We start from the raw sequence: 26,908 nt of genomic DNA, 5'->3' as shown, positions 1-26,908 counted from the left end.
TGAAAGGGACCTTCCCATTGGAGGGTTTGAAGCTGGTCTTTCCATAACTTCATCATTATCCAACCTCCAAGGTTAACATTATGAATTCTGAAATCCAGGGTCGTAGTTTGAGGGATTATTCCTTCATGCCTTACCTCTTTTAAGGTCTCTGCTTTAGACATATTTTCTGGCACTGGCTTCCCTCTCCTCATAGCTGGCAACTCTCTGTGGTGAAGTCAAAAAAGGTAGTCCAAAGATCATTTTATAGGGTGAGACTCCTAAATCTGACCGAGGCTGGGTTCTAATTCTTGACAGGGCTAAAGGGAGGCATTTTATCCATGACATCTGGGTTTCAATCAGCTTAATCAGAGTTCCTTTAAGATTTTGATTCATCCTTTCAACACTACCAGAACTGTGTGGATGCCATGGAGCGTATCGCTCCCATTTTACCCCCAGGGCTTGAACAACCTGCTCTAATATTCTAGATGTGAAATGAGTTCCTCAGTCCGAATCAATCCTATTCACCACCCCATATAGGGGAATAATTAATTCCAGAAGGGTTTTGCTTAAAATACTGGCATTGTCTTTAACAGTGAGCACTGCCTCTACCCAATGGGTTAAGTGATCTACTGTCACTAGCAAAAATTTCCACCATTGTACCTGGGGAAGCTCAGTAAAAGCTACCTGGATGTTCTGAAAAGGTCATAAGGCTAGCTCCTGCCCTCCTCTTGGTGTTTTCCTCATTACTGTCCTATTTACTTGTTGACATATCACACACTGTTCAGTTACCTGCTTAGCTTTTCCAAAAACTCCAGTCCCTTAGGAACTGATCACTCAGTGTTTTGTGTACCCCAATGTATTCTGTTATGCATGCCTTCTAGCATTTTCCTGCCAAGTGGTTTATTTAACAACTGTCTCACATCCAGTAACTTTCACTTCCCTTCATTATCTTTCCTTGCTCCCATTTGGAGGAGTTTTCTCTCTTTGTCTTGCTAAACATCAGGACTTACTGCATTTCCCCCATGGAGGTTAACACCATCATTACCCCAATTAGGCCACATCCCTATCTTCCAAATCTGCTAAATTGTTTTCCTGTGCCTCCAAAGTCACCTCTTTTTTGATGTCCCTTAACATATACCATTGCCACTTCTTCTGGTCATTGTAGGGCCTCCAATTATTCCAAAATAAGCCTTTCATGAGTGCACTCCCAGCCTCAGCTGGTAGCTCTAGAACTCATCATCCAGGCTGAACAGTTTGTAGTCTGCAAACTTCATGTTGTTTGAAGCATTCCAGATGACAAACCTGACATGGTAGACCTTCTGCCTGGTGATCTGGTGGATGTACTCAGTGCCCAGCCAGAACTCGCTGTGTACATTCCCAAAGCCATGCTTGTAGGTGCTCCAGGACTAATCCCAGGAGATCGCTGAGCTGCCAGTTCCTCTGGATGACAGTCCAGCCCCTGTCTGCCCCACTCATCTCACAGTACACCATGATGTTTGCAGTCCTGTGGGTTGGATGATGTAGATGCCACTGGGGCTGCTAGCAGGGACCTTGCTGCAGTCCATGGGCCAGCCTGGGGCAGGACAGAGGAGGATTGAACAAGCCCAAGGCACAGACCTGTGGCTGGTTCTGCAAGACCAAGACATTACCAGTCCTACCTGCCCAAAGAGTACAGATGAGGCAAATCCCATTGTCACGTGAGCACATTAGTTCCCTTCTGGAATTAATGCCCGCCTCCTTGTCGTGCCCACAGTTGTGCTCTCCCCACCTGCAATGAGCACTCACTGAGGAGCCTCTCCATCCCGTTGCAGGTAATGTTGTCCAGACACAGTCCATCCCAGATCCTCTCCCAGAATAAATGCTGCTCAGGGCTGCTACTGCATTCCCCCCAGCCACACTGCCTACACACGACAGAGGCATCTGTTGTGTCTCAGGAGTCATCGGACACTATCCCCGACACGTTGCTGTACCAAACCTCTATCCGTCCCAAGCACTGGTTGGAGCCATTCACCAATCCTGCAAGTCCTTGGAGAAAAAGGGCTCAAGGAGCTGTCAGTGTGTGGACAGAGACATCATGAACAGGCTTGAGCAGAGGCAGGTCTGAATATGGTTTTAGAAAGGCAGAGCCAACACCAGATTGAGTGTGACAAGAGTAGTCCAAGGAGGGTTTTAACAGGAGTTAAAAACGTTAGCAGAGTTCTCTAACTCTATCCTTTTTTCTCTCTTATATTCATATTTAAGCATCGTGATGAGCTTTGTAACTTATCTTCCTGGTGTTGTCAACATCTGCACATCATTGTTCTCTACCTGCACCTGACCATGTTTGTGATGTCACCCCTTACCACAGAAAGCACAAGGTCACTGCAGAGACACAGGGATGAAACACAAGGACATTTGAGTTTGCCACTGTTAGCAGTAAAATCAAGTTCTCCAGATGAATCCTTGTTATTCCAAACTCAAGGATGGAAAAAACAAGATGATACAGATGTACTCCCATCATCCTGGAGACATCTTCCAAATAGGCACTTGTACCTTTTTACTGTCAGGCCAGTGAGTTTTCCATATGCACTCATGGTAAGTGCAGCCCCACAACACAGATGCCACGAATTATCAGCTCAGCAGAACAGCATTTGCTTTGCAGTGCTGCAACACTTGACAAGAGCAACCTCTTCCCTGTGCCAATAGCTTGGAAATATTTTGAGGTCAAGGCTACTTGTCTCATGTCCCAGGTGACTTTTCTTCCTACCCCATCCTAATAATTTGTCTGTGGCTACAGGCTTGGCAGGTCACAGACAGCCATAATAGCAGCAATTACTGCCCTTTCCAGCCTCCCACACCACAGGGAAGAGCCTGTAAGTCCTCTCTAAACTTTCCTCAGTGCTGTGGTCCAGCCCCGTGGTCCTGCAGTGACAAGAAGTGATGGGTGGCCTAGGAGAGGCTCTGGTTCCTGGAGAATCTGAAGCAATTCTTCAGCAGCAGCATGGACACCACACCAGGAGGAGTGTAGTGGTTTTGGTTCGCCAATTTGAGATTTCTCCAGTTTTGAGATTTCCCAGCCAATGCACCAATGCATGTGGTAGGTTCAGTGCCGGCCAATCACCATACACTCACTTCCTGCTGTGAGGTAGGATTAGGAGAAAGGCAAAGCAGGCACAAAACTTTAAAAGGGTATAAAGAAAAGTTTATTAACAGTAACTAAAAGAAAGAATAATAAGAATTAGAACAAACCTTCAGGACACTTCTCCTCTCCCCACAACTTCTTCTTTCCCACTGACAATGTAAAGAAACAAAACCTAAAATTTCGGTCAGTTTACCACCTCTAAAATAGTCTTTTTTCAGTTCACTTAGGGAGAGAAGTCCCTCTTTTTAATATTATGGAGGTTTCTCCACAAGAAAACAGTTGTCTCGTGGCTTTTAACTTCCATGAATAGCAGCCACTGGGGGAAATCTGTAATCATGAAATCCCTCCCATTTTCCACAAGCTTTTCCCACAGCTGTGTTTATGGGCCATGTCAACTTATGGGTTTTAAAGATGAGCTGTTCAAAGGCAAAGTTTCTCATTATCTATCTCTAAAATCGTCTTCATCTTTGGGAACACTGGTCTTCTTCTTCTCTCCCTGGGGGCACAGGGTCTTCACTCTTCTCTCTCTCTCTCCCTCTCTCTTTCTGTTCAAACTTCTCATATATTACAACTTCTTTATCATCCGCTTACTTTGGCATAGAGGCTTTTGCTCAATATCAATCTGAATTCTTCATATCCCCATGATTTCATGTGCTACAGGGAAACAGAGTCTTTTCTCCATAGCTTTACAAGGGAATTTCAGCCCTAAGATTAAGACATCTCCTCATCCCTCCCATCTGGGACTTAACTTCTTCACTGACCTCGATGTCTTCATATTGCCTGCATTTTGCTCTTTTCTCTCACTCAAGGGAAGATTGAAGCACTAAAAATTAACATCTTGCCTAGGGCCTGCAGATTGTCACCTGACCCTGGCCGGGCTGGTTGCTACAGATGGCAGGAACTGCGGGTGGGGGGATGGAAGGCTAGGATCTAATCAGCCAGGGTAGGATCTAATCAGCCAGGCCAGAACTCAGCAGCAGCAGCACGATGGGCGAGGGGAGGGGGTGGCTTCTCCTTCCCACTGCCCGGTGGCTGCGGGCGAACTTCCACAGTGGTAAAATCTTAGCCGAGCAGGCCTGGCCCGGGCTGCTTCTGGAGGCTGGTGGACTCGGCTTGGCCCTGGGCTAGCGGCAAGATGTTAGAAATCGGAGCCATGGCCCGGCTCATGGCGCTCCCTCCCCTGACCAGCAGCCGATGGGAGGGGGCTGGCAGGTGCCCTGGGGGAAGGGGCCCAGCCTGTGGCAGGGGCCGCCCGGCCTGGCCGAAACAGAGGGCCAGGGAGTGTTACCTCTTTGCCAGCTGGAAGAGAAAGAGGAAGTTCCCAGGTTTCTTTCATCTTTAACATATTTTTCACAGAGGTGTGTACGAGTTTCGAGTGGCTAAAAGTTTTGCATCACTTCCATAAATGTCTCCCATGCAAAACCAGGACATTGAGGCACCATGTACCTCAGCTGGGGTCACCAAGCTTCCGCAAAAAGAGAAAACTGATGGAATAGCAGCTTGACATTGCCTTCCCTTGGCCAGCACTGACTGCTGCAGGGAGAGCTGTGGGATTGGGCCCTTAGATGGGTGTCTCTGGCTTCTCTCAATTCCCCAGTCACAGAAACACAGCACATGAGAAGGAGCTTCCCTGCCCATTCCCCAGCCTGAAAAAAAAATGCTGGTTTTAGGCCAGAACAATTTCTCACCATGTAGAGGACAGCAAAGAGAGGGGAGAGGACCTTTTCCCAAAGGGATCCTTGGGTACCAAAGGGAAGGTGGTCTGGTCAGATGCAAAGGTCACCTCTAGGCTCAGAAGCCTACAGCACCCTACTTTTTGCCCATATGGGTACAAAGGAGCTCCCAGCACATGCAGGAAGCCCCATGGCTGTGACTGACCCAAGGCAGGATTTTCCCCTTGAAGACATGCAACTGTGAGCAGGTGTTTCCTACCAGGAATTTGGGAGGATTAGAGCTGAGCTGTTAAGTAGGGTTTGGCTGTTGCACACTTTTGGTGCAACTGCCTGTGCTGCAGTGCCAGTCTAGAACCCTTGACTCAGGAGCTACCAAAATGTGCTAACATTACTGGCTTGTCCTAGGATGACTTTATGATACTTGTATCCCCAGTCATCTGTTCTGTTTATGCTGGCTATTAAGTTCTGCACCTTTAAGACTGGTTCCGAGAGCAAAGTGGGGGAAAAAGAAGCACAGTTTGTTTTCAGAAACTGCACTCACTTCCCCGCATTCCTTCTCATGGACTGCGTTGTCTGCAGCATGGACAGACAGCGGGAGAGAGCTCTCCTTTTACTTTTTTTTTAGCTAGCTAAGGCAGAGAAGTTCCCCAGACTGTGGCTTTTCTTTTTCTTGGAACTGATCAGCACTTCTCTAGACTAAAACCCCAGAAAAACACCAGGAGCTCACACCTGTGGCCCAGCCTACTAGGGCTGAGACGTGGCATCTTCCAGTGCAGGAGGGACTGATAAGAGACTGAGTGAACGGAGCTACACCCGAGAAGGACTTTCTGAATTTGCCATGTCTTCAGAACAGTGAGGAGTTTTACTGTTTTTTTTTTTTATGCTTGTGAATACTTTGCTTGTTAAAGAGACAAAGAAAGTTTTTTTCCCACTTTTCTCAAAGGAAATCTTTTCCCAAACCAGTAGGGGGAGGGGCCACTTGAATATGCTTTCTAGAGGGACTTCTTTGGAAATTTCCTCCCAATTTTGCCCTAAACCAGGACAGGCTCTGATAGTGAAAGATTTTGTGACCAAAAATATATAAGGATGTATATTTACACCTGGGATGGCCATGTACTGCATGAGCAAGACCACCAGCTTGAAAACATGCTTCAGGCTCACAGGTATGGAGTAAAGCCACAGCCTTTTGGTCCAATTCAAATGTTCACTGATGTTAGAAAGGAACAAGATTACATTTAGCATCTGGATTAACTCCAGGCTGGAGCAGGAGAGCTGACTCAGACACACCTGGGATGTCATCACCAGCAGCGAAGAGAAAGAACATCTGCAGATGTCCCATGGAATCTGCATCTGTTGTGAGTGCTATGAGCCAGGAGCTGGGCAGTGTTCACTGCCTCACTGGGAGAAGGTCAGTGATGCTGGGGATGTTTGGCAACATTTCCTAGAAGCCTGTTGTTTTCCCACCCCTGGGAGCCCTTGGGTGCTGCTGTGCCCACTCCACCAGGAACCTGCCTGCCTGTCAGGGACACAATGTCACCTCAGCATCAGGTAGGCAGCCAGTTCCATTGGAAGTGATTGACTGGAATCAGTCGAGGAAAACAGTGTCAGAAATTTTATCACAGACTCCTGGGAATGTATCAAAGGAGCACCAGGCTCTTAACAGAATAAGTACTGTAAGCTGTCCCGCACATAGAAGCAGTAATGGGGTATGGCTTCCTGCAGGACATAGTTTGATGTATCTGGACTATTTCTAACAAAATCCTCCCTGAAGTCCCCTCTTTGTGGCTCTTCCAGCTCCTCCAGGATTAAACAGCTCTGTCCTTTTTCTCTGAAAGACACAAGGCTACTTGCAGCTCCAAATGCAAAGCCCTGTGGGAGCTCCCCTCTGGGGAGCATCAGTGGTGACAGCAGGGTGGCAGCCTTGGCCACCCACTCACAGCTGTGTCCTGCTCCCAAATCCTGTGTTATTTATGGAGGCCCTTGCCAGCACAATGTCCAGACAGCTGGCACTGAGTAGTCCAGCACTGTGTAGTCCAGCAGGCACTGGGGTGAGGGCAATCCCTGATTGTGGATCCTGGCAGCTACCTGGGGTGAGGGGAGAGGCATGTTATGACCCACATGGCCAAAATCACATTTAGGATCAAACTGACCTTGGAGCACTTGGGGCAGAGTTGGCTTCTGCTTGTTCACCAGCCCAGAGGAGCAGTAATTGGGAAGTCCGGATTGCCATGGGAAGGATGGGGAAATTGAGAAATTGCTTGAAGGTATAGGAACACAAGAGGAAACAGTTTTCAAGCAGAGATCACAAGAACAGCTGACAGATCAGCAGGACGCTGTGCCCAGAGATTAGGCCCATTGACTCCCTCCTGTGTCAGTACAGAGAAAGTCCATGACCCAGAGAAGGGCTTTGCAAACCACCAGGTCAAACACTGAGTGTGTTTGGAAGCTGCTAGGAACAGCATCAATGCAGTACCTCCTCAGGTGCCCTCAGGCCAGGCAAGAGTCAGACCAGCAGCATGGCCAGTCTGGACAGACCCCTGTGTCACCTCTCCCACCACTCACCAGCTCCTTACTCCTCTGGGTCACAAACTCAATCTTGCTCTCTAAACACGCATGTACCAGACTTGCAAATCTGCTTTTGTTTCTGAAGAGGGAAAATCTGAGAACCTCCCCAGGGTTACAGCTTCACCTCCTACCTCCATTCAACTCATTCAGATAAATCCACTTAGTTCCACCAGCATTTAACAGGAGTGGAAGGTTGTTTCAAGTGAGTCCAAATGCTTTTATTTCCTCTATGTCCACTGCTGGTGAAGGCGAGGGAAGATGGGGACTGAGGGGAAGGGCAAGAGCAGTTAAAGGCTGTGAGGAGCAGGGGGTCCAATGGTGATTTCCATCATGTGCTCCCTGCTGGAATGCTAAAGGCACCGGCCATGGCTGAGAAGAGGCAGCCAGTGGTAAGGCTTCATGACAGTGGGCTCCGTCCTCATAAGGATGCTTTCATTTGACAGTGACACCAACCCATTACTGGAGTTTCTGCCATCAATACACACCCTGCTCAGCAGACTGTTCTCACAGCTCACCTCTCCAGCTTTGATATCTCCCAGAACAGGACATATCACCAGACAATGCAAATGTGGCCACTTCCCTCCCTAGCAGAACCAAACCATTTGGGATGATGATGGGATTCTCCTCTTCAGACAACCTCTGGTGTGTCTGGAGAACAGCTGCACACACTGTCCAAATGCAGGAGTGCCATCTCCTGGGCACTGGGAGACAGTATACAACAGCCTTGGAAAACCATCCTGGAGTAACTCAGAGCTCCTGAGGCTAAGAAGCTGCTGCTATGGGCAGGTACCACCCATGAAGAGAAACCCAACCTTTGTGTGCCTCAGCAAGCAGCTGCAGGGTCAATGAACAGCTCTCAGGTCAGTGCATGTTTAACCTGTGCCAGGAACTACATAAAATTTCCCAGCTTGAAAAATGACTGGGGTACACCAGACCTTGACTAGTCCTGTATCAGCACTGGAAGGCTGGCGTGCCTCAGATCCCAGTGGTTTGCTATGGAGGAACAGGCACATGGCTCCACGGTGGATGTGCGGGGACAGGCACCTCACCCTCCCATCCCTCCCTGTGGTTCTGCCTCCCTCAGCTCCTTGCCCTGCCTCCGGCTCCCCTGAGGGTGCTCCCTGTCCAAGAACTAGCCCTGTGCCTGCTGCCCCCGCTCCCTGCATGCTGCCATTCCCCAGGGTCAGACCCTGATGTGTCCCCACAGTGTCAGAGCTACAGAGTGGCCATATTCACTCAACACCACCTTTCAGCTAAGCATGTTCTTCCCACATTATACTGCGCCACAGGTCTGTATCTGCTCCCCATTCTCCCTCAGTTCATTACACTTGTTTTCCTTCTCCTCCCCACTTTGCCCTGCAGCCCAGAGAGGCAGACATACACCATGTAAAATTTCAGCTCTCTTGGGGTCTCTAGCTAGTCAGAGTGACCCCGAGATATATCAGAATGTCTCTTTTCCCAGCCCAGGGGTTGAAGAAGGAGTCAGAGCTCTTCATTTCTCGGTCTCAAGGTTGTTTATTGTATCTTATCTATAAAATTCTTTCTCCTGACCTGCCGAGGTCTGCTAAGCAAGACAGTCAGAGGCACTCTGTCTGCCCCCGGGGTGGTGTTATCTTCTTATACTAAAAACTACGTATACAATATTTACAATTACTTTCCAATACCTATCACCTATGTTAGACAGTGAACTTCTATTCTAAACCAATCTGTAAGTGCCACCATCACAGCAGAAGATGGAGGCCAAGAAGAAGAAGAAAGGCTGGACATGTCCAGATTCCTCCATCTTGCCCCCTGAACCCCGATTCTAAAAACTCCAAAAAATCTATTTTTTCACCCTGTGATAAATTCACTATCATTCTACTTAAACGGTCGTGGCTTGTAATTCTTCATATAAGGTTGGTAATTGTTTTTTCCAAGGGCTAAATCAAAGGCACAGGGGTCTTGGGCTCTGTGCCAAGGTCTCTGAGCCCCTGGACAGGGGCTCGAGTCCTCCAGGGCAGCCAGAGGAATTTCCTGGGCTCCGACAAGCTCAGGTACTCTAATTTCTGACAAAATAACATGGAGTGAAGCCAAGCTCCAAGTGAAGTCCCACAAGAACCTGTTTCACTGGCTGTGAGCTGACTGTGCTTTCAAGCAACTCTTACAGCCCCTTACAGGGGTAATGGGAATCCTCAACAACCATTCTTACACTCACTGATGGATTTATGGCAATACATATCTGTTCTGGTACTAAACAGAATCATAGAATCATGTGAGGGGATAGGCTAGAAGGGACCTTGAAGACCATCTTGTTCCATCCAAATAATGGACAGGGACACCTTTCACTAGACCAGGTTGCTCCAAGCCCTGTCCAGCCCAGCCTTGGACACTTCTAGGGATGGGGCATAACTTCACTGGGAACCTGTTCCATTGCAGAATACTACTACTAGTACCAACAATAATAAAGTAAGAGCGAACACTTATGTTACAGCATTACCCTTCTTTCCTGCCTGTTTACAATGCTGTGGAAAATACACTGGACTTCTGATTCCAGCAGACACTGTGCTCTGTGTTCCGTTATGCAACTGCTGTGTTCCAGGGATACTTACAGCCCAAACTTCTCCCCAGAATTACACAACACATCAAATGAGTGTGCACCCAGGGAAGTTAAATGATTTAAATACTTCACCAGCAGAAATTATGGGAACCTCATTCCTATAAAGCAATCTAGTAAACTAATAATAATCTGATTACTACATCTACAATCTGGAGAATACTGCGTGAGATCCAGTTATTCTCCTGTCTTCTAGGGAAATGGATGATACCATTAATTCTTTTGCTCCAGAGCAGAACTGGTCCCAGTTCATACATTCCCTTGGGCCAAATCACCCAGCATAAACAGCCCTTTACAGGCAGGGGGTAATCTGAGTGTCCATCTGCCTGACATAGTGCATGGTTAGATTGGGTATTGGGAAAAAATTCTTCCTTGTGAGAATGGTGAGGTCCTGGCACAAGCTGCCCAGAGAAGCTGTGGCTGCTCTATCTTTGGGAGTGTCCAAGGCAAGGTTGAACAGGACTTGGAGCAGCTTGGTCTAGTGGAAGGGATCCCTGCCCATGGCAGGAGTTGGAACAAGATGATCTTTAAGGTTCCTTCCAACACAAGCCATTGTGGGATTCTATGATTCTATGCAGTTTTCCAGGGCTGCTGCTTCTCATCCTGAAGCAGCCATGACAGGGCTGTAAAAAGCAGACCTAGTCTTCAGTGCCATGAAGAGCACAAACCCAGGATCCCTAGAATGTATTTGCACAGTAAACACAAATCTGCTTTCCAATCCCTTGGAAAGAGCTATGAGATCACAGCTTCTGCTCTGACTGCTTTAGGCAGGCAATGCTCGAGCTACTGCCCCTCCAATCCCCAGTAAATGTTCATGCCACAAAATCTCCCCACACATTTCCTATGAAGAAAAAAAAAACCATAAACCCGCAAAACCCAACCCACAACTCTCGAATTTTTGTCTTTCCTCCATTGCCAGGAGCAGCACCCACGGGGTGGCTGAGCCTCCCTCCCCACTGTCCCAACAGCCCCCAGGCCGCAGCTCCTGCCTCTTCTTCAGCCTCATCCGCCCCGGAGGCCCCCCCGGCGGAGCCGCCGCTGCGCCTCCCCGAAGAGCGGAGGGACCGGGCTCCGAGGGGCCGCTGAGAGTCCGCACCGGCGGGCCCAGCCCGGGGCTTCCCACGAGAGCGACTGCGCCCGCCACACAAACGCCCACAATGCCCCGCGCCAGACGCGGCGGACAAAGCCCGGCGCGCGTCCCCTCAGGGGTACCCGGATGGGCGCGAGGCGGGGCGGTGGCCGGAACGCGCTCTGATTGGTGGTCACGGGGCTAGAGGGGGCGGAGTGCCCTGTGATTGGTCGTCGCGCGGCTGGGGGGGAGGGCGGATAACGGGGGGCTACAAAATGGCGCCGTGCACTGCGCCGCCACTTACATAACGCGACCTCTCACCCCACCGCGCCGGCGGGGGGGGGGGCGAGGCGAGGCGGCGCGGCACGATCGACCGGCCGTGAGACCAATCCGCAGCTGGCGGAGCAGGAGCCTAGCCAATAGACTGTCGGCACCGCGGCGCGGGGGGTGGGTGCTGCGGGGCGGGGCGGCAGGGTCGGGGCGCGCGCGCGGGGCCGGTCCCGCCGCCCGCCGTGAGGGGGAGCGGAATCTCCCGCCATTTTTCAACCGTCCCGCCCGGGCCCCGTCGGGTCTCACCATGGCACCGCTACTCGGCCGCAAGCCGTTCCCGCTGGCTAAGCCATTGCCGCCGGGGGAGCCGGGCGAGCTGTTCGTCATCCCCCACACGCAGGAGGCCTTCCGCACCCGCGAGTATCCGCCACACCGGGGCGCGGGGGGGCCGGCGCGGGTCCCGGAGCCGTGGAGCCGAACAAAGCGGTGGTGGGGTCGGGCGGGTAGCGGGACCGTGAGGAGAGCGCGGCGGGCGCTGCCCTGGGCTCGGCGGGGTCGTTGTTCCCTGAGGAGTTCTGGAGCCTGTTCCAGGCGGGCGGGGGCAGTGGGACAGCAACTCCTCCGGGCTGGAGCGGGCGGGGAGCGGAGCTAACGGGGACCCGGGACCGTCAGAGCGGGCTATCAGAGCAATTCACGCACTCCCGCGGGCCAGGAGCACACTGGCACCGGAGGCTTCCGCAGTCCTTAATTTCTAGATAATTAAATAGCGACAGGAGCTCTCGCTGTGTACATCCCAGGCTTTCGTTCCGAGCGTATCTCTTCCTGGGCTGCTTTTGCATAAAAAACAAATTTTAAATTATTTTTTTCTCTGCGTGTGACAGCCTTTGAGCGCAGGAAGTGGCCGTAGGCCAGACTGGTGACTGACAGAGCTGCGCGGCAGGAGAGTTACTGACGAGGTCCGCAGCAGGGCTGAAGGGGCAGGACCTCGGCGTTGTTACATGCAGACTTGCTGCTTCAGAAGGCTGGGTTGGTGTTTGTGTAATAAAAATCAGGATCTGAGTTGAGAACTAAGGAAGGGCTCTAAGTGAGAGGGAATGCATGGATGTGGGAAGGAGGTGTTGGCAGTGTGAAAGACAAAGGGGCTCCAGAACTTCCATATCCCCTGTGTTGAACAGTGTCTTGTTTCTGCAGTGAGCAGAACAGGCAGAGGAAGCCCCTAGGAAGGATTAGGTGGCCTTTGAAGAGGAAATGCATCTCTTGAGTGCAGGTAGGCATTTTTATAATGTACTCAGTAAAATATTTTAAAAAATTATAATGTAGCCCAGTAAAACAAGTTAGGTGGAGTGTTGGAGGCATGCTTTTTAACTGTGTTTCAAATTAAAACATGCAGTCTGTGACACCAACCTGCTCTTTTGGTGTGTGCAAACTGAAAGTAGCTCAGTCATTCACCTGACTAGGCAGTTCTGTCTTTTTACCTGTGAGAAGTGATCAGTGATCAAAAAGACTAGTTTTAATCTAAATACTACTTTTATAAAAGAAGATGTGGCTTTAAGGGCCATCTGCCTTGTCGAAACAGCACAGGGGAGCTCTGGGGCTCCTTCTGAAAGCACCATTTTGTTGGGTGGCTCTTGTGGATCCAGCGAGTAGGTGGAGGACATGTTTCTGCAAACACTTGGGTGGTATTAAAATTAAGGGGGGAAAAAAGATAGTTTCTCATCCTGAGAGGGGAGGGTGTTAGCTGTAGGATTAGAAGGAAAGAAGAAACCAAGGCAAGCACTGAGGTTCTGGAGAGGTGCTCTTTTCCTGGAGGAAAGTATTTAATGGGGTGCTGTGGGAGGCAGCCTAGCATGTTCTAGAAAGTTCATCTTGGCAGACAGACGTCATGAGGCTAAAAAGAGAAACCAAGCAATGTTGGGTTTCTGCCTTGCCTTGTTGACGGTGTATAATATATGCTAGGCCAAAAGTGGAACAGAAAATTGCAAATGAGCCAGTGAGCTGGAGAGAGATATTACCCAAGGAAGACTTGGAGGACTTTTTTGGTCACTTCCATTTATCTTAGATAGTGCTGAGGAGGAATGGCTCTGGTAGATGGGAGAGCCTACTAAGAGTGTGCCAGGAGGTACCTGGGTTTTCATCCAGTGTTATTTATGCCAAGACCTGACAAAATATATTCTCCTGAATTGTTTTCTGTCTTGGAAAATTATTGATCAGCTCTTTCCCTAAAGACTGTGTAGGGTCTTGTGCTGCACCAGCTACAAGTGAGGCGTTTGAAGGACACCAAAATTTCTTAAAGCTTTTTTTTTTGTTGTTAAGATTTGCAGCTGCAGTAGATTGGGTCACACAAAAAATGGAGACTGTGGTGGTGTGCATGAGGAGAGACATCTTCCCCTTGGGTGTATATTATGGAAGTGTTTGGTAGCTGTGGGAGTGGAATAAGCTGGTCAGCGGAGTTGAGGTGTTTGTTTGGCCTTATTTTCCTTTGTAGCTTTATGTGGTTTCCGTTGACTGCCAAATCCTGCAAAAACCTTATAAGAGAAGTCCTGCTGTGTAGAGCCCTTTGCATCCTGGCAAAGCCTCGGGTCCTGCTAATTGTGTGGGTGTGGGGATGGCAGATCGTGGGGCAGCCAGAGATAGACTCATCCCTGCAGGAGCTCAGTGGGGTGTGCTCTGAGCTACCTGAAGTGTCAGGACAATGCTTTGGATGTGTGCACTGCTGTCGCCAGTGCAGTGGGTGCTGAGTATTTGCAGACTCCCAAATACCCAGTGTGTACCCTGGTGAACAGTCAGCTCAGCTGTGGGCATGTGAGTCTGCTGCAACATGGTTTGGAAAACTACTGCCGGATCAGGAGATAAGCTGGGTTCAGAAAGCTCAGCCGGCCTGGGCTGTTCCAGCCAAAGCTTTGCCCCAGCTTCCAGTGCATGGTTTTGGGAAGCTGTGTTGTCTCCTCTCTGGATAAAAGCCTGCTGTCTTTCTTTAGTTCATACTTCCGTATGATATCAGCGCAGAGAAGAAGAAGGGTTTGGCAGGTTAAAGGCTGCTGCTCTCATCCTCACATGCGATTACTGGTCTGACAAACTCTGCCTGGAAGGTGGCAGCACAAAGACACTGTTGTGTCATACTCTCCAATTGCAAGAAGAACTTTGCCAGACATCCAGGGAGTAGCACCTTATAAATGTACCCACATTTCTGGGAAGTTTACCTTCTTGGCTAATGTAAGTGCAAACAATTCAGATGGAGTAAAACTTTTTTGAAGTTGATATCCATGCTCTTCCAGAAATTAGTAACTGAGGAAAAAGTAAATGTTTTATTCCGTCAGCAGTTGTTTTGTGCAGTGGTTAGCTTGGTTACTTTTAAACATCTTTCTTTAAAAAGGTCCCTTTTTTCTACTGTGATTTTGCTTGTACTTTAATTTTGACATCTTTCAGCATTGGGTGATCTGCAGTGGGATGCAAACAGATGTGATGTATTAACAGCTACACAGTGGATAGTCAGCTGTTTCATTTAATATACATGTTATTCATAGCTTTTTGGGCAGTGTTCACAAGTAGCTTGTGTCCAGGATTTTATTTATTCCTGTGTTGGAAATTTTTGGCAGTGGAGGCTCCAGTTGTGTAGAGAGGTGGGTTGATTATGGCATACCAGGGGCATGATGACTTGCAGTCCTGGATCAGACCTGCTGAACAATCTGAAATTTCTTGGGTTTGTTTCCAGTGTGAGTGGAAAAGACAAACAGCGTATATGTAGTGGAAAGTTTGAGCTATAGTAAACTTTGCAGAAACATCCTCCTGTGTTTTGGCTTTGTGCTGGCCCCAGGAATTCAAAGCAGGACCTGACCTGGAGGTCTTGGCAGAGCACAAAGGCAGGGTCGGCACTGTGGGACAAGTCTGGAGCCCTGGATAAAGGAGTGTGTCCAACGTCAGTGTTAGATGAGCTGACCAGCTGGAGGTGGAATTAAATTGCATGGAAGAGGCAGATCTGAGCTGAACAGGGAATGACCCTATCTGTCACTTCTAAATTCCAGGCTTGTCTGGGAAATGTGAGTCCTGATATGGTGAGGTTAAGCCTGTTCTCATAGGTGTGTATAAGGAGTGGAACATTCATACGGAAAAGTCTCTTGGATCTCCCTACTGATATGGGAAATTATGTTAGGGGAAAAATGTGTCATTCAGTTACTCCACAGATACACAGAAGGAAACCAAGGGAAGAATGCAGAGGGATTGCAGCAGGATGAAGCTGAAGATGGCTGCTGCTCCTGCATTTAAGCTCCTGTCTGCTGTGATGATTGGATTTGGTTTTAAGGCTGTTCTTAGTGGGAAAGGCACAGGAATAAATAGTATTACGGTTGCAACTTAGTCATTATTAAAGTGATTCTTGAGTCATAGAATCTCAGAATGGTTTGGGTTGGAAGGGATCTTAAAGCTCATCTTGTTCCACTCCCTGCCGTGGGCAGGGACACCTTTCACTAGACCAGGTTGCTCCCAACACCTGTCCAACCTGGCCCCAGGGATGGGGCAGCCATAGCTACTCTGGGCAACCTGTTCCAGTCTCAAGTTGCTGTAAATTCAAAGAGAATTCCTGGTTTCTTGTTTGATTTAATTTCTTAAAATTTTTTCTCTCCTAGCTCAGTATCACTACAACAGGCATCACAGTGGCACTCCTGGGCTGGTCAGTGGGGCTTTGCAGATGAGCTGTGATTTTTCCTTGCTCCACCACAATGATCACACTTCCTGCCCCTGAAGCACAGAACCTCTTGTTTCTGTGAGAAATTTAGCATATTTTAAGCCCCAAGGAGGGTCAGAATGGACCAGAGGGCTCAAATCATAGTAGGGTGATGAATTGTCAGGTCTTTTCTTCTGCTGAGGAGCAGGAGACTCGACAAGCTGAGAGACCGCAAGGTTTCTGCTGGAGTTTGCAGTGTGCTTCAGGAAAAGGGAGTACTGTGGCAGACTTCTGGAGTTGACTCTCTTCCTGGTTAATATCCTTGCATAGTGCCTGGTTAATATCCTTGCCTTGATCACGGGGCAAGATTGCTATGTCTGCAAGTTACCTGTACATCAACACCCATAATGCAGCTGCTGTACCTTACTATGCTTTACCTTGGGGCTGTGAGGAAACATTTAAGGAAATTTGCTTTGATGATGTTGTAATTCCTAATAGGAATCTTAAAAAAGAAAAAGAAATAGGTTGGTCACATTACAATGTTCTTGAATGGCAAAAGGTGTGAGACACACCCAGTGCTTTTCTGTGGCCGGTGGCTCTGCCTGTGCAAGAGCGTAGAGCAATCTGCTGTTCCGACAAGACTCTGCAAATCAGTGCTGGTGCGGCAGTGGGCTGAGCTGTGGCTGTACCCAGTGTGCCTTATGCTTCATGCTGGCTTTGCCACCGGAGGGCATATGCAGGAGAAGCAAAAGGTGCTTTTTTTGCCTGTCTTAGAATTTCTCCTCATAACTTCCCATTAGAAGGCATGTGGCATTGATCATGGGGCAATTGGTGTGGATTTACACCACACTGATAATTGTGCCTGTGTATCTTCTGTCCATAGTGAGTGTGAAGTAGCTGCTGTTTACCCTGACTATTAATTACCACTCAGGCAGAGCAGGGAGAGCAGCCAAAGATGCTCACAGCAGAGTAGCTGTTGCTCTCTGCACCCCGATGGCTTGCCCAGGCACCTTTTAATCATGTCATTCCACCTGGAATAACATAACTTTGAGGGAGGTTGTGACACAGGAGTGTCAGCACCTGAAGCGAGCCAACAAGAAAAACAGAGAGGGACTTTTTACAAGAGCATAAAGTGACAGGACAAGTGGGAGTGGTTTCAAATTAAAAGACAGTAGGTTTGGATTAGATATTAGGAAGAAGTTCTTTGCTGTGCGGATGGTGAGCTCCTGGCATAGGTTGTCTAGAGAAGCTTTGGAAGTGTTCATGGCCAGATTGGACAGGGCTTGAGGCAACCTAGTCTAGTCCCTGCCCATGACAGGGGAATGGAGCAAGATCGACTTTAATGTCCCTTCTGACCCAAACCATTCTGGGATTCTGTGATTACATGAAGGAAGTGATATAGTTGGTGAGAGAGCTCCTCATTTTGGAATGCAGAAGGCTGATATTTTTGGAAACCAAAGGAAAAAAATGGCCTTTCTAGGGGTTTCAGTTTCAAATAGTTTAGGTTGTTGTTTTTTTCTTTTGACAAAAGACTGGGGGTGATGGGTAGCCTGGTAATTTCCATCTGGATTTTGTAACACCACCATAAGGCATTAGTAGTAGCAGTGCCACAACAGTTATTGCCAGAAATTTAGCAGCAATCCATGCTGTACTTCCTGCATGTGCCTGTGACATTGGTTGTGCTGTTTTCTAGTGTATCAGCCTGGAAAAGTTGAAAAGTAAGTTAGCAATGCTCTGAAACCTTCAGCCATCTGTGTTCCCCTTGTGCAGTGCAGCTAAGCTATTGGTGGTGTGGAACCTTTTGTGCCAGGATGAGCAGGACAGGCATTTTGGCCTCAGAAAGCACCAGCACATTTGATTTAGCGCAGCATCCTCATGGTAGTCACAGGGTCAGACTGTGTTGAGGCTCTCCTTAGCCTTCGTACACTCCAGTCATAAGAATTAATTAGATTTTACTGTTTTGTGCTATGGTGATTGTGGTTTCCACTGCATAAATCCTGTTTTCCTGAGCTGCCACTCGTACAGAGAGTACGAAGCACGTTTAGAGCGATACAGCGAGCGGATCTGGACGTGCAAGAGCACAGGAAGCAGCCAGCTGACACACAAAGAGGCTTGGGAGGAGGAACAGGAGGTTGCTGAGCTGTAAGTACTGGTGGAGACGTGGATTTGTATCTATCTTTAGGTGTTGGGGTGTAAGAGTGGGCTTGGGAATGTGTGGCTAGTTTGTGAGGTGAGGTAAGGAGCTGTAAGGAGATCTGGGGATTCTGGAGTTAAAAGCAAATGAAGTCCAAATTTTAAACCATTGCTAATACAATTTGGTAGTTTACTTATTTGGTGTTGTATCTTGGTATTACTTGAACCAAAATAGTTCAGCATAGGGCACTTGGCATATTTTAAAGCCCCTGGAGTGTTGGGAATATTTTAGAGGGAAAAATAACAGATCTTGAACAATGTACAGTCAAAATAGAATAAAAAGAGTCAGTTGAAGTGTATGAGATCAGCCAGGTCTGCACCTTTAATTACTTTTTCCAGATCTGCATTAGAGTTGTTGCACTAACTTAAAAAAAAAGTTGTAGTGAGATTTTGGGGAATCTACTCTGCTTGAAGCAGTGAGAGTCCTTGTTCTGTGCAAATTGTGCTCCTCTGGGCTGCTGTGGCCCTGACCTTCTCTAGCCCACAGGAATCCTTGGATGAGATCCAGCATGGCCCTTGTCATAGAAATGAATTTTCTGTAAAGGTGCAAGTCCTTGTCTCAACCAACACATATAATTTATTGTGTGATTACCAAATTACAGGAATTATGCTAAACAAGTGATGTATTTCTCCATTCTGTGAATTTATGACTTGGACTTCTGTGACTTTTTTCCCCAGGATAAAAACTGTGGACAATGTCAGTGGTACCACCTAAGAGGCAGAATTTTCTGCTGCTTCTCTTCATGTTTCTGATCCATTGGCAGAGTTCACAGCCTTCTCCTAAGGAAAAATTCACCATCATTTGTAGTTAATCACAATTTTAAAGCCAACAAATAAGAAGCCCATTTGCTAATAGTCCTAATTTCTTTGAGGGGTGATACACTACTGCCTTCAGGCTTTGCTCCCTTGGTGTTGTTGTTTGAGAGGGCAGGGAAGGTGTGAAGGCAGCTCCATAAACGTAAAATCCTGAGTCAAAACTCAGCGGTCTGCTGCTGCTTTCTTTTGGTTGTCTGTGTTGGATTAATTGACCTCTTCTGGAAACATTAAGAAATGTCAGTGAAATAGAAACAGGAGATTTCTCAAATTTCTCAATAACAAATTTAGCTGTAGTCTCTCTAATATGGAGTGGGGGGGTGGGGTGTGGGAAGATTCTGTAAAATGAGATTTTGGTCTTGTCTCTTTGAAAGTGGATGAAAAGCTTCCCAGGTAGTTTGTCTGCTTTAATACCTGACACTAAGCTGATAAAAAAGTTCATTTAGAGAGGTTGCTAAAGGGATACCTTTGCTTATGGCAGTTGTAACACAGTGCATATAGCTGAAGGTTTTCAGCCACAGATCCTGGAGTTTGGGAAGATGAAAGCGCTTTGGAAAAATTGAGTATTTTTTTCCTCCCTATGGTAACTTGAAATGGACTTTACTTTTTAGCCAGAAGGCTTTGTGCAACATATGCCTTAGTGCCCCTGCCAACTTCCTGAGGTCAACTTTTAGAAGAGAAGTAAGGGAAGTTAATGTCACAATCCTTTTGTTTCTTTGAATGAAAAAGTTTGAAGATCGTGACGTGTGAAACATGCAAGATAATAGGATTGTGTAAACCTGCCCCTGTCTTTACTGCACTGGCAGCCTGTTGGGGGAGAAGGAAATACTAAATCTTTATCAGAATCATGGTGTTACTGGAAACAAGCATTTTAAACTAACAAGCCCCAGGATAATTGCATCATCTTGATCTGTATTTAATATCTAATAGAGGAACAGTAATAACCATCATGAAAGGGTTCACACTCAGTGCTGCTCTTCCTGAGTGTTTACAGTATTCTTTCTGGGAAGAACTGGGACATTTGGGATTTTCATGCCAGCTAACACCTGGGGAAAGGAGGGGACCAAAAAACCCTTGAATGTTTGCATGCTAATGGAGCAGCTGCCTCATTTTGGCTGTTAACAGGAATTCCTGGAATTGGGAAATGGGAGGGTACTTTGCATTTGGGGTTTTTTTTCCCCCTGAATAAGGAAAACTTCTGTGCTTGCTCAGCTTAAAGGAGGAGTTTCCTATCTGGTATGAGAAACTGGTCCTGGAAATAGTCCACCACAACACTGTGTCATTGGAAAAGTTGGTGGATGCAGCTTGGCTGGAGATCATGACCAAATTCGCAGTGGGTGAAGAGTGTGACTTTGAGGTAAGGATATGTTTTCTGTTTTATCTTGTGCTTCTGCATAGGGCTAATTCCAGATAGCTAAAGGTGAGAGACAGGAAGAATATGTTAGCCACTCAAGTTATTAGAAGCATGTGAAAATTTATTCTCTATAAAATCCTAGTGACAGCACCTGCTTTTGGATGGAAAATGGTTCTGTAAGCCATACTTCTGGTGGAAGGTGTCCCTGTCCATGTCAGGGATTTGGAACTGGGTGGTTTTTAGGGGCCCTCCAACTCAAACCATTCTAGGATCCTGGAATAATAGCAAGCGAAAAATGACTGATATATGTGTGTGCATGGGAAACCAATAAAATTGTTATACTGCTTAAATATGTGATGATCTGTTTATATATAAATACATTATTTAATTAGAAGAAATTAAAAATTATCATCGGTCATATTCTTTTCACTTGACACATTGCCAGAAGGAGCAGTAGTCTGAAACAAATGGAGCCTGAAGTCAAAGCTTAAAAATCTCTAAAAAGACCCTAAAAATTTGAAAATTCCTCCAAAACTGGGAATGTTGATGAAAACTCCAACTTTTTGAAAATGAGGAAGAGTTGATGTTGTGTGTGGGCAATGTTTAAGACATAGTCTCTAAACTGGGGCTACCTTGTGCACATGCTGTGTCCTTAGGCTGAGGAAGCAGCATTGGAAAATGCTGTGAGTTGTGAGTTTTGCTTTTAGGTCTCTTAGCTGGTATTTTTCCCTTCCTCTTAGTGTTAAAGCCCGTAAGGTCACCTGTCTTGTTCAAGTTCAGTCTTCACCAGTATTTCTGTGCAGGTTGGTAAGGAGAAAATGTTGCCTGTACAAGTTGTGAAAATGCATCCTCTGGAGAAAGTTGACGAAGAGGCCTCAGAAAAAAAATCTGACGGAGCTTGTGATTCTCCATCCAGTGACAAGGAGAACTCCAGCCAGGCAGCCCAGGACAACCAGAAGGAAGCGATGCTGAAGGAGGATGACAGCAGGAGGGATAGTATGAGTAAGTAGAGAGACAGCATGGTAGGGCAGTAGGTAGCACCTGGCAGTGAGTGTTGGAGTTTACTCAGTGATTAAATTTACATCTCGGTGCTGGGCTGTGAATGTCCAAACAGTGTTATAGGGTGAAAATCCAGAAGTTGTACTTGTTAGTGGTGAATTTTTGGAGCATCAGTGCTGTTGGCTTTCAGCTGCTGTTGCCTGATTTAAAGCAGAAAATGTGCTGTCATTCTAAGGTATACTACCAAAAGCAATGTATGAAATGTATAAATGTCTAAAGTATAACAAGTGTTATTTAAAAATAAAGAGGCGAACAGCAAAGGTTCGTTCAGAATTATGAAGTTCGTCTGCAGTGTTCATCCTCAGAGGAAACCTCCCTGGTAAAGTGTGTTATTTTGGAGTCAGAGACAAGCTCTAGTTCTCTTTGTCCCTGGTTGATATAAAAAATAAGTGAGTTATATTCATTTTTATTTATTCTCTTCCCAATTTTCATATGTTGAGACAAAAATCTTTTTTTTTTCCCTAACAGTTGGAAATAAAGCATCCTTTAAAACCTTGTTCCTCTTTCATATGCTCTTCCTTGGTGCAGAGATAGCTAGTGCTGTCCAAGGCTTTTGTTGACTCTGAGGAAATATATTGTTTGGGGGGAAAAAAAACCATAACACTCCCCCCCCACAAAAAAAAACCAAATCCCAAACAAACAAAAAAAAACCACCAAAAAAAACCCCCACCCAAACAAAAACACATTGAGTTTGTCCTGTGCAACTTCTTAAAATGGAATTATAAGATTCTTTAAAAGAGATAACAAAAAGTGTTCTCAAACAAACCAACCCAAATCCCACAACATATTTCTAACCTGGAGAGCTTTATTTTCAAGTCACATAAATGAATAAACGGTTGGCATTTGTAAATAGTGACTCCAGCATTCAGGAAGTTGTGTAATCTCCTCTAATGTGGGGAAGAGAAAACTTTGAAAATAGCCCAGTGAGAAAATAGCAAAGTCAGGAGTGGAAAAGAAGTATCAAGGTCTAGTCCTGTGCTTAAAAATTGTGAGCTCTTTTTGATGGGTACTGTTATGAGCTGTTTTGATTTCATTGCAGTGTTCTGTATAATCGGGAAGCAAAAAAAAGTATTTCAGAAACAATCTGGCCTTATACGCATCATTGGAAACAAGGGTTGTACTTGGAGAGGGGCTAATTATGCTTTATTTATTTATATATGTATTTTTTTAATTGAGTGATCATTCTCTTGAGATGCCACATAAGAGGCATGGGAAGTACCTTTTACTTCAAAAATGCTCAGTGATCAAATTTTCAGCAGCAATTTTGGATCTGGGTGTTTAAAAAAGATTTACCATGATGCTTTGGGCATTGGTGTGTGGTATTCCAGCAGCTGTGGGCATTGCCAGTGCAGCACTCCAAGGTCGGATACTGCAGGAATGAGGGTTCCTGCTCTTGTTTCAGTCCCTGACTCAGCTGGTTCTGACCTGTATGTAGTCACCTCTGGAAGTTGGGACTGTCCTCCCCTTCCTGGAAAAGATGAACCTCAGCATTTTCCAGCTCAAGATGCTGGCAGAGTCATAACCTAAACAATGTATTCTTTTCTTTCTTTTCCTTGTACATATGCTGTTACTAAAAGGCTATTTTATTGCTTTTGTAATCTGGGTTATAACAGAACATAGGCTCATAGTAACATCATTGAAACAAATTCATCCAGAGCGTGTTAATTATGTAGCAATTCTTACAGTTACACAGCAGACCTACAGAAGTACGAAATGTTGAGTTGCATTCTCAGAGGCTGGGGGTTCCCAAGTGGCACTGACTGGACTTTTTCTCTCTAATAATGTTCACATGTGGCCACTTGATGTGGGTTGAAGTCACTACACTAGAATGAGTAACTGGAAGTAGAAACAAGCTCTGTATAACTGTGATGTAGGAGCTGTGTGTGTCTGTGTGCACAAGAGGGGTCAGAGCAACCCTTGACAGTTCTATTAATACTTGTGTCAGACTTGCTGGTTTTGTTGGAGGAGAAATGGGGCAGAGAAAGATAGTTTCAGCCTCTCTGCTTAGGGGTCTACTGTCCTTCAGAAGCTAAAAATAAGGCATTATACCAGCTTTGTTGCATCATTTGTGTAGTCTGAAGTGACTTTATATATATTTTTAGTTGGTTAGGGAATGAACTCTGGAAAATCTCCAGGAGCGAGGAAAGGCTAGATTATCCTGAAAATTGGTGGTAAGCTGCTGAAGGCTGGTTCTGTAGCTTGAGCTGGACTTGGAACCTGTACTGCTCTGGACAATCTGAAATAAAGTGAATGCGGGAGACAACATAATATAGATGCTTTAGAAACACAGAATCAGCTGTGTTGGAAGGGACCTTAAAGGAGCTCTCATTCCAACCCCCCCCTGCTATGGACAGGGACATCTTCCAGTAGGCCATTTTCCTAAGAGCATCATCCATGTGGCTTTGAACTCTTCGAGGGATAAATGTATATTTTATTACAATAGAAAGCAACAACAAATTAAGCTGGCTTTTTAAAATTAACTTCAGGATGGAATGGATAGTAATTTCTTCTTCCTCACCCAAATATCCATGTGCTGTTTGATGGAATTCCATATAGCCATCCCTGTTTGTGGAATTTAGACAGTAAATCACAAAATAAGAGGTCACTTGGGTTTATACCGTGTTAGGTATAATGATGCTGGAGCTTCAGTCTCTATTATGTGATTCTGAGATCTACATTCTAAAGTTTTATTTAGGTTTAACATCTACTTTTATTCTCTGTATATTTAGTAGATTATTACTCTCATCCCTCATGCTTGCTTTATTGTTTTCTTTGAATCCTAGGAAGAAATTCTTCGCTATGAGAGTGGTGAGCCCTTGGCACATGTTGCCCAGAGTAGCTGTGGCTGCCCAATTCCTAGAAGTGTCCAAGACCAGGTTGGGCAGGGCTTGTAGCATGGTGGCCTAGTGGAAGGTGTCTCTGGTCTAGTGAAGGGGGCATGGAATGAGATGAGCTTTAAGGTCCTGTCCATCTCAGACTATTCCATAATTCTGTGGTAGCCACAAACATAAAAACATTTGGAGATTGCTTTCTTTTCTTAAGACAAAACCAAGTCAGTGATTCCTGCCATGGAGCTATTTCAAAGAAGGCATGGCATAGGCAGTCAGCGCTGTTGGAGGAGTTCCCTTAGCAGGTTTACTGGTAGGGTTATATCTCCCCTTCATAAATCTTACATTTTCTCCCTTTGCATAGGTGGTTGCAGCTTATTGCAGAGAGATGGGTTTAAATGAAGATGGTCCTTTGTACCCCTTGAAGATAGGTGTTACCTCCTTAGTTCAGAGCTGGTCTGGGTCTCCATTCCTGGCCTGTATCTTCTGGCTATTTCTAAAATCCACTTTGGGTTATATTCCTAATGTTCTAGTTTAACCTAACACTGTACAGATAGCAAGAAGTCAGATGCCCTGTCCAGTAGTGGTCTGGATTTTTTAACTGGTTTTTTTTTTCCTTCTTTTTTTTTTTCTTTTAAACTGTAATAATAAGACCATGTCTCACCTTCTTTTATCAGATGATCGAGCACGTAGGTCTCCTCGAAAGCTTCCCACTTCGTTGAAGAAGGAAGAAAGGAAGTGGGTCCCACCTAAGTTCCTGCCACACAAATATGATGTCAAACTGAAAAATGAAGATAAGGTGAGTTGTCTGCTTGAGTCCTTTATATTATAACATGAATATGCAAGTTTAATTAATCACTGTTGGTGATTATACAGCACAGTGTAGTACTTTCTGCCAGAGTCATGGCATTGGAAGCAGGATAGTTGTCTGTGAGGCTGACCAGCCTGTCTGTTTCTATCTGTAATTAGGTTTTGTGTATGGAAACACTTGGTACCACACACACTGAGTCACAGAGCTTTATTGTGGTTGCTGTTAAGTGCCTCAACTCTGGTCTTGCAGTTCATGAGACCAGTGAAATCATGAGTGGCAGTTGTTGCTGTTGTCCTGACCAAGCTGCTCTGAGTTGGAGGTGGCAGTGCCTTGGGGAGCTCTGGATAGCTGCAGCACTGCTCTGTGCTTTTTGTCTGTTTTTTGGTAATTTGACAAGTGAGGCAGTGCTGACCTCAAAGAGTACCATGTGCAGAGGTGCTCCTTTGGTCTCAGGAAAAAAAATCAAACATGTATATGTAAAAGCTTAAAAGTCAGTAGCAAGCACAAGCTGCAGGAAGGCCAGAGATAAAATAGTGGGCTTTGGCAAAAAATCTGCATCATAAACTCATGGTTTCTACTGTTCTAGTTATCCGATTCTCCTACCAATCTCTGTATGTCTTGATTCTGCAAATTCTGTTTGGTTTGAGTCTTTCCAAGACAGCTTTCAATGAGCGAGGGGTTTTCGGACATGAAGCAGTACAATGATCCTTGTTCCTTATAGGCATATGATCTGTATTTATAATGTGGTTAGAAGTTAATCATTAACAGTGTGTCTCTTATCTCCAAGATCATCAGCAACGTTCCAGCAGATAGCTTAGTCCGTACAGAGCGTCCTCCCAACAAGGAGATCCTGAGGTACTTCATCCGTCACAATGCGCTACGTGCTGGCACGTGTGAGAACGCTCCCTGGGTTGTGGAGGATGAGTTAGTGAAGAAGTACTCTCTCCCCAGTAAATTCAGTGACTTCTTGCTTGACCCACATAAGGTAAGAATTCCTAAAAGTACCTGCTTTGCTTTGCCACCCATTCCTTGAGTCTTGGCAGAGACCTCAGTGTGCTGGTTGGGTTTTAGAATCACAAAATCATTAGGGTTGAAAGCCCCTTAAGATCATCAGACCTCACTGTTACCCAGCATCACCGAGGCCACCACTAAACCATGTCCCCAAGTGCCAGTTCCACATATCTGTTAAATCCAGAAAGAAGCAGAGCAGGAAAACCTACTCTTTTGAAGGTTGACCTTTTGAGAGGTAACATGGCTTGAACATCTGGAACAGTGGTCTGCATTGAAAATTTGAGATGTGACTGCCTTTTAATTTTTCCGATGGTTTGCATTACTTGTCTACAAGTAAAGTAAATTTCCTGGTGTAAGAGAAAGGGGAGAGCTGCAGTCTTTATGTGGTAGTGTCAGGTATTGGGCCCAAGACCTGGATGCATGTGACTTCATGAGTCATGGTTCATGTACAGGGCTGCCTTGAGCGATGGCAGATAACACAAATTTATTACTGAATACATACATAGCATGAATGAGTTCTTCCAGCCCTTAGGGCTAACCAGCCAAATATAATATTAACCAACTAAATGCCATACCATGAAATGTGCTGTTTTAAAATCCATCTTCTGGTGTAGAAGGCACACTATTTTGTTCATTCAGTAAACTCACTATTTCCATAGACTGTCAAGTGTTGTTGTAAAACTAGAAGATAGATATTTGTTCAGGGCAAGGGGGAATGACTTCAAACTCACACAGAGTAGGTTTAAATTGAATATTGGGAAAAAATTCTTCCCTGTGGGGGTGGTGAGGTGCTGGCACAGGTTGCCCAGAGAAGCTGTGGCTGCCTCATCCCTGGAAGTGTCCAAGTCCAGGCTGAACAGGGCTTGGAGCAACCTGGTCTAGTAGTAGGTGTCCGTGCCTGTGGCAGGG

At 46.2% G+C, this 26,908-nt stretch overlaps 1 protein-coding gene across 1 annotated transcript in view; it reads left to right on the top strand.

Moving 5' to 3' along the window:
- The first annotated feature begins 11,461 nt into the window (after positions 1–11,461).
- The window catches only part of BAZ1B (bromodomain adjacent to zinc finger domain 1B), a 43,605-nt gene continuing 28,158 nt past the window's right edge, over positions 11,462–26,908 (top strand). The window contains exons 1-6 of the mRNA XM_030962429.1: positions 11,462–11,690; positions 17,956–18,072; positions 20,149–20,293; positions 21,094–21,292; positions 24,855–24,976; positions 25,776–25,973. Of these exons, the coding sequence (XP_030818289.1) occupies positions 11,578–11,690; positions 17,956–18,072; positions 20,149–20,293; positions 21,094–21,292; positions 24,855–24,976; positions 25,776–25,973 (894 nt within the window). The 5' untranslated portion in view covers positions 11,462–11,577. The remainder of the gene's footprint in view (positions 11,691–17,955; positions 18,073–20,148; positions 20,294–21,093; positions 21,293–24,854; positions 24,977–25,775; positions 25,974–26,908) is intronic.

The sequence above is a fragment of the Camarhynchus parvulus genome, chromosome 19 (assembly GCF_901933205.1).
Source record: "Camarhynchus parvulus chromosome 19, STF_HiC, whole genome shotgun sequence".
NCBI classification, from domain to species: domain Eukaryota; kingdom Metazoa; phylum Chordata; class Aves; order Passeriformes; family Thraupidae; genus Camarhynchus; species Camarhynchus parvulus.
The sequence above is the reverse complement of the archived record's forward strand: the minus strand, read 5'-3'. Positions and strand labels throughout refer to the sequence as shown.